General features: G+C 47.2%; 1 protein-coding gene across 4 annotated transcripts in view; it reads right to left on the bottom strand.

The window, feature by feature from the left end:
- Positions 1 to 212: 212 nt before the first annotated feature.
- JMJD1C (jumonji domain containing 1C) overlaps positions 213 to 16,837 on the bottom strand; it is a 198,287-nt gene continuing 181,662 nt past the window's right edge. For all 4 annotated transcript variants that reach the window (XM_072129490.1, XM_072129489.1, XM_072129491.1 and 1 more), the window contains 4 exons: positions 16,657 to 16,796; positions 3,869 to 4,045; positions 3,245 to 3,376; positions 213 to 1,231 (listed from right to left, as the gene is read on the bottom strand). In XM_072129490.1, coding sequence (XP_071985591.1) covers positions 1,142 to 1,231; positions 3,245 to 3,376; positions 3,869 to 4,045; positions 16,657 to 16,796 — 539 coding nt within the window. In that variant the 3' untranslated portion in view covers positions 213 to 1,141. The remainder of the gene's footprint in view (positions 1,232 to 3,244; positions 3,377 to 3,868; positions 4,046 to 16,656; positions 16,797 to 16,837) is intronic.

Genomic DNA, 16,837 nt, shown 5'->3' with positions numbered 1-16,837 from the left:
CCGGTGTGGCGCGGTTTTTGGAAGAAAGCAGCCATGTCTTGTTTTTCAACCTCTGGACAACCTGTAAAAAGACTTAAAGTAGACCAATGCCGGAATCGGGGTGAGGATCCGAGTTTGGTGCTGGTGCAGCTCCGTTGGGTGCGTAGTGGCCGGGCTGGGAATAGCAGCCCCTCTGCCACACACTACATGGAACAATACACACCGGCTACAAGTCAACATTTGAGAAATTCTTTTTAATGGAAAATGTAAAACCCCTTTTGAACTTCAATGTACAAAGCATGTGGAACACTTGCACTTTTAACAAATTAAAGCAAGCCAATGTTTTAAAAAAATACATCATTGAATGTATATATGTATATATTTACATAGCATATTAAGTTTTTAATATTTAGCTTCAAAATGTCACATAAATTTTTTTAAATTTTTTTTTTTTTACCAAAAAAATGAGACAACTTGTTTTGAAATAAATTACATCTTCTTTAAATGTCTAATTATACATCGAGTCGCCTTCAATAACTCATTGAAGTGTCTTCTTTTTTTTTTTTTTAATACCGTGTTATATTTTTTTTTCGTAATATACAAAGTGTACAGATATTTGGCAGTAATCTCTGGGATTATGTTATGAACGCTTCCGTATGCAGGCAATAGCTGGTGATTTTCTGGTTTAACCCTCACAGTTATTGTGTCAATGTAGTGAAAAATATCCAAAGTATTTTTAGCAAACTATACAAGTCACATTTACATTTGATCAACAATATAGCGTAGAACTTTTTTGTTTTCTTTTCTTTTTTTTCAAAAAAATAAATACATTTAAATCTGACGTTTTTTTTTCAGTTTCTTTTGTTTTTTCACAAACTTTGAATGTACACTATGTTACAGTGCAGCGCGGTCCGATGGCTCCGCGCATGCTGCCACCCCCTGCATGGCCCGGGGAGGCTGTAATGACCTTCCTGCCCTGTAGGGGGAGACTGATCACATCGGCGGTGATCGGGTGATACTGGTGTGGTGTCAGTAACAAGCGAATACTTGCAGCAGAGTTCCTTGGCACTGATGATAGAACAGTAGGGGGCGCTCAGTGTCCTCGATCCTTTTTACTCTCTCCCAGCACAAGAATCTCTTCGACTCCAATTGAAACAAACTACTACGATTCCTCCAGGTCTTCCATCTCCTCTTCGTGAATCCTCAAGGATTTTACCATTTCTTTGACTGAATGATACAAGATGTTTTTTACCTGATGGAACAAAAGATTAGAGAATATCATGTAAGTAGATGCAGACTTTACAGAATTAATTTTTTTAAATTAAAATGCAACCTCAAAATGCCAGATTTTATTTACAAAAACATCCAACTAAATGAGAAAATCCAAGTTATTCCCTACATTTAGGCTACATTCAGATGGCACAAGGGGAACAGAGGAGGAGGTGAGCGCCGCTCACCCCCACCGCTCTCCATAGGAATATATGGTGCACGGACATGTCCTATCTTTCTACAGGGTACGGAGCGGTGCCTATTGGACGCCGTGCCGTCTATGGGGGGGGGGCGTATATAGCGGCTGTATATACGTCACCCATAGGTTCATCTGAATGTAGCTTTAATCTGGTTTTATGGTAATTTTTACACTTGGATTCATTGCTGCTACAGCCAGTTATCCTACAACCAGAGATTGTTTAACCTGTACACCAACATGTGCCTTCTTGGACCACAAACAATGGATTTGCGGTCCGTGTGCTGTTGGCATATGAAACCTGCAGCTGATTTCCTGCACGGTGAACACTCGCAGCAATAGAAGCGGTTCTGAGTTTTGTGGCTCAGTCAGCACCACAGCAGTGTGTGTATAAGCCCATAGCAATGTATTGGTCTCTGTGTGTTAGCTGTTCTATCAGCCATGTGCATTTAGCCTTAGTCTGAGGAAGCAGCTGATCTCCTGAGCAGTAACTGTAAGAAACCAGCTCCATCCCCCTGCCGCAAGCATATAGATGGAAGGCTCTGGGCATGTTTGTGTTGCGTGCCTAGAGCCAGATCCATCACACAGTGGGCATCAACATAACCCAAAAATACCCAGACTAGAGTGACACTAGTCCGACACTGCATGTAAAGGATATTGCCTTACATCAGGGCTCCATTGTGACATTTGTTGCACTATTGAGCGATTATAACTTACAGGGAAGCATCTTTGGCCCATTCTGTTAGGTCTTCAGTTACATTGAGCTAAAACCAGAGGAGCCTGAACACACAGAACATCCAGTCACACCTCATCTTCCACCTGTTCTGTGCGCTCAAAGTAACGTAACAGAGATGTGATCTGTGATCTCACCGCAATAAGCGCAAGTCTCCTGTCTGATTACAGGGGTGTCTATGGATAGAAAAGGGGAGCAAAAGTCTCTCCAAAGTGCCCTTTACAGTCTGGCACTTCCAGGATTTGTAGTCCTCTGTTCTACCCATTGTTGAAAACCTCTGCAGTCAGACCCCTAAGTTAAAGTTTTATTTTATGGCTCTGAAATGAGAAACCCCTTTAATCCGTACAATTGGACAGCAGCTCAATACTTAAAAGGAACCCATCACCACATTTTCACAAATACAGCTAGAGACAATTACTAGGACTCTAGCCATTCACTTTTTAGAAGAATTTGTACTCCTCTAATTGTACCTCCTCTGTCACCTTCATCTAAGTACAGAGCTAAGCACATGCCATACGAGGTACATTTTGCAGTAAGGGCTAAAGCTGGTGACCAATGTTAGTTTGCTGTTCCCCTATGAGCCTGTTCTGGTCCTACGCACAGACACACTTATCTTGTCTGATTAGGATGCATCACTTACATCAGTTTTTCCGTCTTCCGTTTGCGAATAAGTCAACCAAAAAGTCACAAATTTAGGTACAAATCCTCTCCAGTTAGGAACTACCCATGTACCCAAACAAAACCACATTTATTGTGCAGTCCAACCGATATGATAAACCTGACGTACAAAAATCTGGGGTAATACACCTGCCTGGTCTCTGCAGCCATCGAGCTCTGGCTTTTTAGAAGAATTTATACTCCTCTAATTCTACCTCCTCTGTCACCTTCATCTAAGCACAGAGCCGAGGCTGAATGCCGAGAGGCTCCTGATGAATCACGCTTGTGCTTATGCTAAAATCCTGACCTCATTTCTGCTCGGCGCTCATATTTGCTGGAAAGTAATCGTTAGAGAATGACAGCGCCAATTGAAGGAGGACTGCAGAACGCGGCGTCTGTTCGCTTCTTACCTGCAATTTATCATCAAAATTGATTTCTTCTTTAGAAAGCCTCAGCTCTTGAGTCAGATGAAATGAGTGAACAAGATGTTCTGGGGACACAAAGTCTTGAGTCACTTGGATGCAGCTGTGAAAGTTTTGCACCTGTCACAGACACAAGAGCAGAAGAGAAGTGTAAGTAGCACCTACTATGGCCGACATGTCCAATCATTCATCACCCACATGTGCTGGCAGTGCTCCCCAGGCACGTAATCATCCCTTATAGGAGGAGTCATACTACATTCCCCATACACATCCATATGAAACCGGAGGCAAACAGGGGTAGAAGAGGATCCCATACACTGCAATGGACAGAAACCTCTATACAGGCAACCAGTAGCAGTGAGCACGTGTCCACTCATGTAATGTTATCGGAGAACGGACCCTGGAAGGGTCCAATAATCCAGGTTTCATGTATACTCAGTATCAACATCACACATAATTCCCATGTAATATCACTCGTCCAACTTCTACAAACCCATCAGGCCCGAGGATGATGGAGCTGTGGTGCTAAACCGAGGAACCACAGCTGGGACACAAGTGACAACAAGGTCTTATTACCATCCTGTATCCTGAGGGTTATAGTGGGCGCCTCACCTGATAAATGGCTCCTGCGGGCAGGATGACGGCATCGCCCAGGAACTGGACCAGCGTGTGGCTCTTTACTCCATAGTCCTCCAGGAGACTTTGGCGGAGTTTCTTATTCAGGTACCAGTTCTGGTCCCGTATTGGGTCATGGTCAGGAAGGATTTCAAGGCACTGCTCTTTTGCAGCCTACAAACAGGAGAAATGCAAGAAGTAAACTTTACTGTTACAGTAAGATCAATACTATAGAGCAGTAATACTAATCCCCCCGCTGTTACTATACTATAGAGCAGTATTACTAATCCCCCCCGCTGTTACTATAGAGCAGTATTATTTGTTTCCGCCCCCCCCACTGTTACTATAGAGCAGTATTACTTGTCCCCCCCGCTGTTACTATAGAGCAGTATTACTTGTCCCCCCCCCCGCTGTTACTATAGAGCAGTATTACTAATCCCCCCCGCTGTTACTATAGAGCAGTATTATTTGTTTCCGCCCCCCCCCCCACTGTTACTATAGAGCAGTATTACTTGTCCCCCCCGCTGTTACTATAGAGCAGTATTACTTGTCCCCCCGCTGTTACTATAGAGCAGTATTACTTGTGTCCCCCCACTGTTACTATAGAGCAGTATTACTTGTGTCCCCCCCGCTGTTACTATAGAGCAGTATTACTTGTCCCCCCACTGTTACTATAGAGCAGTATTACTTGTGTCCCCCCACTGTTACTATAGAGCAGTATTACTTGTCCCCCCCCGCTGTTACTATAGAGCAGTATTACTTGTCCCCCCGCTGTTACTATAGAGCAGTATTACTTGTGTCCCCCCACTGTTACTATAGAGCAGTATTACTTGTCCCCCCCCCGCTGTTACTATAGAGCAGTATTACTTGTCCCCCCCCCGCTGTTACTATAGAGCAGTATTACTTGTCCCCCCCCGCTGTTACTATAGAGCAGTATTACTAATCCCCCCCGCTGTTACTATAGAGCAGTATTATTTGTTTCCGCCCCCCCCCACTGTTACTATAGAGCAGTATTACTTGTCCCCCCCCCCCGCTGTTACTATAGAGCAGTATTACTTGTCCCCCCCCCCGCTGTTACTATAAAGCAGTATTACTTGTCCCCCCCACTGTTACTATAGAGCAGTATTACTTGTCCCCCCCCGCTGTTACTATAAAGCAGTATTACTTGTCCCCCGGCTGTTACTATAGAGCAGTATTACTTGTCCCCCCGCTGTTACTATAGAGCAGTATTACTTGTGTCCCCCCACTGTTACTATAGAGCAGTATTACTTGTGTCCCCCCCGCTGTTACTATAGAGCAGTATTACTTGTCCCCCCGCTGTTACTATAGAGCAGTATTACTTGTGTCCCCCACTGTTACTATAGAGCAGTATTACTTGTCCCCCCCCCCCGCTGTTACTATAGAGCAGTATTACTTGTCCCCCCGCTGTTACTATAGAGCAGTATTACTTGTGTCCCCCCACTGTTACTATAGAGCAGTATTACTTGTCCCCCCCCCGCTGTTACTATAGAGCAGTATTACTTGTCCCCCCCCCCGCTGTTACTATAGAGCAGTATTACTAATCCCCCCCGCTGTTACTATAGAGCAGTATTATTTGTTTCCGCCCCCCCCCACTGTTACTATAGAGCAGTATTACTTGTCCCCCCCCGCTGTTACTATAGAGCAGTATTACTTGTCCCCCCCCCCCCGCTGTTACTATAAAGCAGTATTACTTGTCCCCCCCACTGTTACTATAGAGCAGTATTACTTGTCCCCCCCGCTGTTACTATAAAGCAGTATTACTTGTCCCCCCCGCTGTTACTATAGAGCAGTATTACTTGTCCCCCCCCCCCCCCGCTGTTACTATAGTGCAGTATTACTTGTCCCCCCCCCCCGCTGTTACTATAAAGCAGTATTACTTGTTCCCCCCCCCCCCCCGCTGTTACTATAGAGCAGTATTACTCGTGTCCCCCGCTGTTACTATAGAGCAGTATTACTTGTCCCCCGGCTGTTACTATAGAGCAGTATTACTTGTTTCCCCCCCCCCCCCCCCCGCTGTTACTATACAGCAGTATCACTTGCCCCCCCCCCCCCCGCTGTTACTATGGAGCAGTATTACTTGTCCCCCCCGCTGTTACTATAGAGCAGTATTACTTGTCCCCCCCCCCGCTGTTACTATAGAGCAGTATTACTTGTCCCCCCCGCTGTTACTATAGAGCAGTATTACTTGTCCCCCCCGCTGTTACTATAGAGCAGTATTACTTGTTCCCCCCCCCCGCTGTTACTATAGAGCAGTATTACTTGCCCCCCCCCCCGCTGTTACTATAGAGCAGAATTACTTGTCCCCCCTGTTACTATAGAGCAGTATTACTCGTTTCCCCCCCTGTTACTATAGAGCAGTATTACTCGTGTTCCCCCGCTGTTACTATAGAGCAGTATTACTCGTGTCCCCCCGCTGTTACTATAGAGCAGTATTACTCGTGTCCCCCCGCTGTTACTATAGAGCAGTATTACTTGCCCCCCCCCGCTGTTACTATAGAGCAGTATTACTTGCCCCCCCCCGCTGTTACTATAGAGCAGTATTACTTCCCCCCCCCCGCTGTTACTATAGAGCAGTATTGCTTGTCCCCCCCCGCTGTTACTATAGAGCAGTATTACTTGTTCCCCCCCCCGCTGTTACTATAGAGCAGTATTACTTGTTCCCCCCCCCCGCTGTTACTATAGAGCAGTATTACTTCCCCCCCCCCCGCTGTTACTATAGAGCAGTATTGCTTGTCCCCCCCGCTGTTACTATAGAGCAGTATTGCTTGTCCCCCCCGCTGTTACTATAGAGCAGTATTACTTTCCCCCCCCGCTGTTACTATAAAGCAGTATTACTCCCCCCCCGCTGTTACTATAGAGCAGTATTACTTGTTCCCCCCCCCCCCGCTGTTACTATAGAGCAGTATTACTTGTTCCCCCCCCCCCCGCTGTTACTATAGAGCAGAATTACTTGTCCCCCCCCTGTTACTATAGAGCAGTATTACTCGTGTCCCACCGCTGTTACTATAAAGCAGTATTACTCGGGTTCCCCCCCCCCCCCCCCCCCCGTTACTATAGAGCAGTATTACTCGTGTCCCACCGCTGTTACTATAAAGCAGTATTACTCGTGTCCCCCCCCCGTTACTATAGAGCAGTATTACTCGTGTCCCCCCGCTGTTACTATAGAGCAGTATTACTCGTGTCCCCCCGCTGTTACTATAGAGCAGTATTATTTGTGTCCCCCCCGCTGTTACTATAGAGCAGTATTATTTGTGTCCCCCCGCTGTTACTATAGAGCAGTATTACTCGTGTCCCCCCGCTGTTACTATAGAGCAGTATTACTTGTGTCCCACCGCTGTTACTACAGAGCAGTATTATTTGTTTCCGCCCCCCCCCCCCCCGCTGTTACTATAGAGCAGTATTATTTGTTTCCGCCCCCGCTGTTACTATAGAGCAGTATTACTTGTCCCCCCGCTGTTACTATAGAGCAGTATTACTTGTGTCCCTCCGCTGTTACTATAGAGCAGTATTACTTGTGTCCCTCCGCTGTTACTATAGAGCAGTATTACTCGTGTCCCCCCGCTGTTACTATAGAGCAGTATTATTTATCCCCCCCGCTGTTACTATAGAGCAGTATTACTTGTGTCCCCCCGCTGTTACTATAGAGCAGTATTATTTATCCCCCCGCTGTTACTAGAGCAGTATTACTCGTGTCCCCCCGCTGTTACTATAGAGCAGTATTACTCGTGTCCCACCGCTGCTACTATAGAGCAGTATTACTCGTGTCCCCCGCTGTTACTATAGAGCAGTATTATTTATCCCCCCGCTGTTACTATAGAGCAGTATTACTCGTGTCCCCCCACTGTTACTATAGAGCAGTATTACTCGTGCCCCCCGCTGTTACTATAGAGCAGTATTACTTGTGTCCCCCCGCTGTTACTATAATAATAATAATAATAATTCTTTATTTATATAGCGCACACAGATTACGCAGCGCTGCACAAAGCATTTCAAATTATAGAGCAGTATTACTCGTGTCCCCCCGCTGTTACTATAGAGCAGTATTACTCGTGTCCCCCCGCTGTTACTATAGAGCAGTATTACTTGTCCCCCCCCCGCTGTTACTATAGAGCAGTATTACTTGTCCCACCGCTGTTACTATAGAGCAGTATTACTTGTCCCCCCCCCCCCGCTGTTACTATAGAGCAGTATTACTTGTCCCACCGCTGTTACTATAGAGCAGTATTACTTGTCCCCCGGCTGTTACTATAGAGCAGTATTACTTGTCCCCCGGCTGTTACTATAGAGCAGTATTACTTGTCCCCCCCCCCCGCTGTTACTATACAGCAGTATCACTTGCCCCCCCCCCCGCTGTTACTATAGAGCAGTATTACTTGTCCCACCGCTGTTACTATAGAGCAGTATTACTTGTCCCCCGGCTGTTACTATAGAGCAGTATTACTTGTCCCCCGGCTGTTACTATAGAGCAGTATTACTTGTCCCCCCCCCCGCTGTTACTATACAGCAGTATCACTTGCCCCCCCCCCCCCCCGCTGTTACTATAGAGCAGTATTACTTGTGTCCCCCCGCTGTTACTATAGAGCAGTATTACTTGTCCCCCCCCGCTGTTACTATAGAGCAGTATTACTTGTGTCCCCCCGCTGTTACTATAGAGCAGTATTACTTGTCCCCCGGCTGTTACTATAGAGCAGTATTACTTGTCCCCCCCCCCCCGCTGTTACTATACAGCAGTATCACTTGCCCCCCCCCCCCCCCCCCGCTGTTACTATAGAGCAGTATTACTTGTCCCCCCCCGCTGTTACTAAAGAGCAGTATTACTTGTCCCCCCCCCGCTGTTACTAAAGAGCAGTATTACTTGCCCCCCCCGCTGTTACTATAGAGCAGTATTATTTATCCCCCCCGCTGTGACTATAGAGCAGTATTACTTGTCCCCCCCCCGCTGTTACTTTAGAGCAGTATTACTTGTCCCCCCCGCTGTTACTATAGAGCAGTATTACTTGTGTCCCCCGCTGTTACTATAGAGCAGTATTACTTGTTCCCCCCGCTGTTACTATAGAGCAGTATTACTTGTCCCCCCCCCCGCTGTTACTATAGAGCAGTATTACTTGTCCCCCCGCTGTTACTATAGAGCAGTATTACTTGTCACCCCCCGCTGTTACTATAGAGCAGTATTACTTGTCCCCCCCCGCTGTTACTATAGAGCAGTATTACTTGTCCCCCCCCCGCTGTTACTATAGAGCAGTATTACTTGTCCCCCCCGCTGTTACTATAGAGCAGTATTACTTGTCCCCCCCCGCTGTTACTATAGAGCAGTATTACTCGTGTCCCCCCGCTGTTACTATAGAGCAGTATTACTCGTGTCCCCCCGCTGTTACTATAGAGCAGTATTACTTGTCCCCCCCCGCTGTTACTATAGAGCAGTATTACTCGTGTCCCCCCGCTGTTACTATAGAGCAGTATTACTTGTGTCCCCCCCCCCCGCTGTTACTATAGAGCAGTATTACTTGTCCCCCCGCTGTTACTATAGAGCAGTATTACTTGTCCCCCCCCGCTGTTACTATAGAGCAGTATTACTTGTGTCCCCCCGCTGTTACTATAGAGCAGTATTATTTATCCCCCCGCTGTTACTAGAGCAGTATTACTCGTGTCCCCCCGCTGTTACTATAGAGCAGTATTACTCGTGTCCCCCGCTGTTACTATAGAGCAGTATTATTTATCCCCCCCGCTGTTACTATAGAGCAGTATTACTTGTGTCCCCCCCGCTGTTACTATAGAGCAGTATTATTTATCCCCCCCGCTGTTACTATAGAGCAGTATTACTTGTGTCCCCCCCCGCTGTTACTATAGAGCAGTATTACTCGTGCCCCCCCGCTGTTACTATAGAGCAGTATTACTCGTGCCCCACCGCTGTTACTATAGAGCAGTATTACTCGTGCCCCACCGCTGTTACTATAGAGCAGTATTACTCGTGTCCCACCGCTCTTACTATAGAGCAGTATTACTCGTGTCCCCCGCTGTTACTATAGAGCAGTATTACTTGTGTCCCCCCGCTGTTACTATAGAGCAGTATTACTTGTGTCCCCCCGCTGTTACTATAGAGCAGTATTACTTGTCCCCCCCCCCGCTGTTACTATAGAGCAGTATTACTTGTGTCCCCCCGCTGTTACTATAGAGCAGTATTACTTGTCCCCCGGCTGTTACTATAGAGCAGTATTACTTGTCCCCCCCCGCTGTTACTATAGAGCAGTATTACTTGTCCCCCAGCTGTTACTATAGAGCAGTATTACTTGTCCCCCAGCTGTTACTATAGAGCAGTATTACTTGCCCCCCCCCCCCCGCTGTTACTATACAGCAGTATCACTTGCCCCCCCCCGCTGTTACTATAGAGCAGTATTACTTGTGTCCCCCCGCTGTTACTATAGAGCAGTATTACTTGTCCCCCCCCGCTGTTACTATAGAGCAGTATTACTTGTGTCCCCCCGCTGTTACTATAGAGCAGTATTACTTGTCCCCCCCCCGCTGTTACTATAGAGCAGTATTACTTGTCCCCCCCCCGCTGTTACTAAAGAGCAGTATTACTTGTCGCCCCCCCCGCTGTTACTAAAGAGCAGTATTACTTGTCGCCCCCCCCGCTGTTACTATAGAGCAGTATTATTTATCCCCCCCCCGCTGTTACTATAGAGCAGTATTACTTGTCCCCCCCCGCTGTTACTATAGAGCAGTATTACTTGTCCCCCCCCCGCTGTTACTATAGAGCAGTATTACTCGTGTCCCCCCGCTGTTACTATAGAGCAGTATTACTTGTCCCCCCCGCTGTTACTATAGAGCAGTATTACTCGTGTCCCCCCGCTGTTACTATAGAGCAGTATTACTTGTGTCCCCCCCGCTGTTACTATAGAGCAGTATTACTTGTCCCCCCGCTGTTACTATAGAGCAGTATTACTTGTCCCCCCGCTGTTACTATAGAGCAGTATTACTTGTCCCCCCCGCTGTTACTATAGATCAGTATTACTTGTGTCCCCCCGCTGTTACTATAGAGCAGTATTACTCGTGTCCCCCCGCTGTTACTATAGAGCAGTATTATTTATCCCCCCCCCGCTGTTACTATAGAGCAGTATTATTTATCCCCCCCGCTGTTACTATAGAGCAGTATTACTTGTGTCCCCCCCCGCTGTTACTATAGAGCAGTATTACTCGTGCCCCCCGCTGTTACTATAGAGCAGTATTACTCGTGCCCCACCGCTGTTACTATAGAGCAGTATTACTCGTGCCCCACCGCTGTTACTATAGAGCAGTATTACTCGTGCCCCACCGCTGTTACTATAGAGCAGTATTACTCGTGTCCCACCGCTGTTACTATAGAGCAGTATTACTCGTGTCCCCCGCTGTTACTATAGAGCAGTATTACTCGTGTCCCCCGCTGTTACTATAGAGCAGTATTACTCGTGTCCCCCGCTGTTACTATAGAGCAGTATTACTTGTGTCCCCCCGCTGTTACTATAGAGCAGTATTACTCGTGTCCCCCCGCTGTTACTATAGAGCAGTATTATTTATCCCCCCCCCGCTGTTACTATAGAGCAGTATTATTTATCCCCCCCGCTGTTACTATAGAGCAGTATTACTTGTGTCCCCCCCCGCTGTTACTATAGAGCAGTATTACTCGTGCCCCCCCGCTGTTACTATAGAGCAGTATTACTCGTGCCCCACCGCTGTTACTATAGAGCAGTATTACTCGTGCCCCACCGCTGTTACTATAGAGCAGTATTACTCGTGCCCCACCGCTGTTACTATAGAGCAGTATTACTCGTGTCCCACCGCTGTTACTATAGAGCAGTATTACTCGTGTCCCCCGCTGTTACTATAGAGCAGTATTACTCGTGTCCCCCGCTGTTACTATAGAGCAGTATTACTCGTGTCCCCCGCTGTTACTATAGAGCAGTATTACTTGTGTCCCCCCGCTGTTACTATAGAGCAGTATTACTTGTCCCACCGCTGTTACTATAGAGCAGTATTACTTGTGTCCCCCCGCTGTTACTATAGAGCAGTATTACTTGTCCCACCGCTGTTACTATAGAGCAGTATTACTTGTCCCCCGGCTGTTACTATAGAGCAGTATTACTTGTCCCCCGGCTGTTACTATAGAGCAGTATTACTCGTGTCCCCCCGCTGTTACTATAGAGCAGTATTACTCGTGTCCCACCGCTCTTACTATAGAGCAGTATTACTCGTGTCCCCCGCTGTTACTATAGAGCAGTATTACTTGTCCCCCCCGCTGTTACTATAGAGCAGTATTACTCGTGTCCCCCCGCTGTTACTATAGAGCAGTATTACTCGTGTCCCCCCGCTGTTACTATAGAGCAGTATTACTTGTCCCCCCCCGCTGTTACTATAGAGCAGTATTACTCGTGTCCCCCCGCTGTTACTATAGAGCAGTATTACTTGTGTCCCCCCCCCGCTGTTACTATAGAGCAGTATTACTTGTCCCCCCGCTGTTACTATAGAGCAGTATTACTTGTCCCCCCCCCGCTGTTACTATAGAGCAGTATTACTTGTGTCCCCCCGCTGTTACTATAGAGCAGTATTATTTATCCCCCCGCTGTTACTAGAGCAGTATTACTCGTGTCCCCCCGCTGTTACTATAGAGCAGTATTACTCGTGTCCCCCGCTGTTACTATAGAGCAGTATTATTTATCCCCCCCCGCTGTTACTATAGAGCAGTATTACTTGTGTCCCCCCCGCTGTTACTATAGAGCAGTATTATTTATCCCCCCCGCTGTTACTATAGAGCAGTATTACTTGTGTCCCCCCCCGCTGTTACTATAGAGCAGTATTACTCGTGCCCCCCCGCTGTTACTATAGAGCAGTATTACTCGTGCCCCACCGCTGTTACTATAGAGCAGTATTACTCGTGCCCCACCGCTGTTACTATAGAGCAGTATTACTCGTGTCCCACCGCTCTTACTATAGAGCAGTATTACTCGTGTCCCCCGCTGTTACTATAGAGCAGTATTACTTGTGTCCCCCCGCTGTTACTATAGAGCAGTATTACTTGTGTCCCCCCGCTGTTACTATAGAGCAGTATTACTTGTCCCCCCCCCCGCTGTTACTATAGAGCAGTATTACTTGTGTCCCCCCGCTGTTACTATAGAGCAGTATTACTTGTCCCCCGGCTGTTACTATAGAGCAGTATTACTTGTCCCCCCCCCGCTGTTACTATAGAGCAGTATTACTTGTCCCCCAGCTGTTACTATAGAGCAGTATTACTTGTCCCCCAGCTGTTACTATAGAGCAGTATTACTTGCCCCCCCCCCGCTGTTACTATACAGCAGTATCACTTGCCCCCCCCCCGCTGTTACTATAGAGCAGTATTACTTGTGTCCCCCCGCTGTTACTATAGAGCAGTATTACTTGTCCCCCCCCCGCTGTTACTATAGAGCAGTATTACTTGTGTCCCCCCGCTGTTACTATAGAGCAGTATTACTTGTCCCCCCCCCGCTGTTACTATAGAGCAGTATTACTTGTCCCCCCCCCGCTGTTACTAAAGAGCAGTATTACTTGTCGCCCCCCCCGCTGTTACTAAAGAGCAGTATTACTTGTCGCCCCCCCCGCTGTTACTATAGAGCAGTATTATTTATCCCCCCCCCGCTGTTACTATAGAGCAGTATTACTTGTCCCCCCCCGCTGTTACTATAGAGCAGTATTACTTGTCCCCCCCCGCTGTTACTATAGAGCAGTATTACTCGTGTCCCCCCGCTGTTACTATAGAGCAGTATTACTTGTCCCCCCCCGCTGTTACTATAGAGCAGTATTACTCGTGTCCCCCCGCTGTTACTATAGAGCAGTATTACTTGTGTCCCCCCCCGCTGTTACTATAGAGCAGTATTACTTGTCCCCCCGCTGTTACTATAGAGCAGTATTACTTGTCCCCCCGCTGTTACTATAGAGCAGTATTACTTGTCCCCCCCCGCTGTTACTATAGATCAGTATTACTTGTGTCCCCCCGCTGTTACTATAGAGCAGTATTACTCGTGTCCCCCCGCTGTTACTATAGAGCAGTATTATTTATCCCCCCCCCGCTGTTACTATAGAGCAGTATTATTTATCCCCCCCGCTGTTACTATAGAGCAGTATTACTTGTGTCCCCCCCCGCTGTTACTATAGAGCAGTATTACTCGTGCCCCCCCGCTGTTACTATAGAGCAGTATTACTCGTGCCCCACCGCTGTTACTATAGAGCAGTATTACTCGTGCCCCACCGCTGTTACTATAGAGCAGTATTACTCGTGCCCCACCGCTGTTACTATAGAGCAGTATTACTCGTGTCCCACCGCTGTTACTATAGAGCAGTATTACTCGTGTCCCCCGCTGTTACTATAGAGCAGTATTACTCGTGTCCCCCGCTGTTACTATAGAGCAGTATTACTCGTGTCCCCCGCTGTTACTATAGAGCAGTATTACTTGTGTCCCCCCGCTGTTACTATAGAGCAGTATTACTCGTGTCCCCCCGCTGTTACTATAGAGCAGTATTATTTATCCCCCCCCCGCTGTTACTATAGAGCAGTATTATTTATCCCCCCCGCTGTTACTATAGAGCAGTATTACTTGTGTCCCCCCCCGCTGTTACTATAGAGCAGTATTACTCGTGCCCCCCCGCTGTTACTATAGAGCAGTATTACTCGTGCCCCACCGCTGTTACTATAGAGCAGTATTACTCGTGCCCCACCGCTGTTACTATAGAGCAGTATTACTCGTGCCCCACCGCTGTTACTATAGAGCAGTATTACTCGTGTCCCACCGCTGTTACTATAGAGCAGTATTACTCGTGTCCCCCGCTGTTACTATAGAGCAGTATTACTCGTGTCCCCCGCTGTTACTATAGAGCAGTATTACTCGTGTCCCCCGCTGTTACTATAGAGCAGTATTACTTGTGTCCCCCCGCTGTTACTATAGAGCAGTATTACTTGTCCCACCGCTGTTACTATAGAGCAGTATTACTTGTGTCCCCCCGCTGTTACTATAGAGCAGTATTACTTGTCCCACCGCTGTTACTATAGAGCAGTATTACTTGTCCCCCGGCTGTTACTATAGAGCAGTATTACTTGTCCCCCGGCTGTTACTATAGAGCAGTATTACTCGTGTCCCCCCGCTGTTACTATAGAGCAGTATTACTCGTGTCCCACCGCTCTTACTATAGAGCAGTATTACTCGTGTCCCCCGCTGTTACTATAGAGCAGTATTACTTGTCCCCCCCGCTGTTACTATAGAGCAGTATTACTCGTGTCCCCCCGCTGTTACTATAGAGCAGTATTACTCGTGTCCCCCCGCTGTTACTATAGAGCAGTATTACTCGTGTCCCCCCGCTGTTACTATAGAGCAGTATTATTCGTGTCCCCCCGCTGTTACTATAGAGCAGTATTACTCGTGTCCCCCCGCTGTTACTATAGAGCAGTATTACTCGTGTCCCCCCGCTGTTACTATAGAGCAGTATTATTCGTGTCCCCCCGCTGTTACTATAGAGCAGTATTACTCGTGTCCCCCCGCTGTTACTATAGAGCAGTATTACTCGTGTCCCCCCGCTGTTACTATAGAGCAGTATTATTCGTGTCCCCCCGCTGTTACTATAGAGCAGTATTACTCGTGTCCTACCGCTGTTACTATAGAGCAGTATTACTTGTTCCCCCCCCCCCCCCGCTGTTACTATAGAGCAGTATTACTTGTCCCACCGCTGTTACTATAGAGCAGTATTACTTGTCCCCCGGCTGTTACTATAGAGCAGTATTACTTGTCCCCCGGCTGTTACTATAGAGCAGTATTACTTGTCCCCCGGCTGTTACTATAGAGCAGTAATACTTGTCCCCCGGCTGTTACTATAGAGCAGTATTACTTGTCCCCCAGCTGTTACTATAGAGCAGTAATACTTGTCTCCCGCTGTTACTATAGAGCAGTATTACTTGTCCCCCGGCTGTTACTATAGAGCAGTATTACTTGTCCCCCGGCTGTTACTATAGAGCAGTATTACTTGTCCCCCGGCTGTTACTATAGAGCAGTAATACTTGTCTCCCGCTGTTACTATAGAGCAGTATTACTTGTCCCCCGGCTGTTACTATAGAGCAGTATTACTTGTCCCCCGGCTGTTACTATAGAGCAGTAATACTTGTCCCCCGGCTGTTACTATAGAGCAGTATTACTTGTCCCCCAGCTGTTACTATAGAGCAGTAATACTTGTCTCCCGCTGTTACTATAGAGCAGTATTACTTGTCCCCCGGCTGTTACTATAGAGCAGTATTACTTGTCCCCCGGCTGTTACTATAGAGCAGTATTACTTGTCCCCCAGCTGTTACTATAGAGCAGTATTACTTGTCTCCCGCTGTTACATTTGTGCCAGACACTTACATAACACAATCTCTTTCCAAGCTTTAGTCTCCTGTAAAGACTACATTTTGTTTCAAAATATTTAAGCCTTGTGTAAAAAGGAGTTAAAATGGAAATTCTCAGAAGAGACGTGGGATCTAGTCATAGGGAAAAATAAAAAATTCAGACAAACTTTCTCAACATGGCCCAAGGAAGTAATGGCCAAATGTGTAGTCCAGCGCTGGCAGCCGCCCTGCAGACCTCCTGGCACGCTCCCTGCTGAATATTTCGCTCCATTACCTCCTCAAAGCTTGGCATCTCAGGTGACTCACCGAATCCCCCCCCCATAATACAGAATAGAGGAGACATAATAGTCCAAAACCACAAAGTGTGTGGCCGTCGCATGGTCTTCACCTTATATAGAAACTCTCGGATTTTATCTGCGTCTTTAGTCTCGTAAATGTGCCAGAGAGAGCCGGGAACCTCGGTGGTGTCCTTCAGTCTTTTCTTCAAGCATTCATCCATCTCCTCTTCCTCAAACTTCTTCACTACACCTAAAACAGAATCATGTGTACATTATGTTATAAGATGGTGT

The sequence above is a fragment of the Engystomops pustulosus genome, chromosome 11, assembly GCF_040894005.1.
Source record: "Engystomops pustulosus chromosome 11, aEngPut4.maternal, whole genome shotgun sequence".
Classification (NCBI taxonomy): domain Eukaryota; kingdom Metazoa; phylum Chordata; class Amphibia; order Anura; family Leptodactylidae; genus Engystomops; species Engystomops pustulosus.
This window is presented reverse-complemented; position numbering and strand designations above follow the sequence as displayed.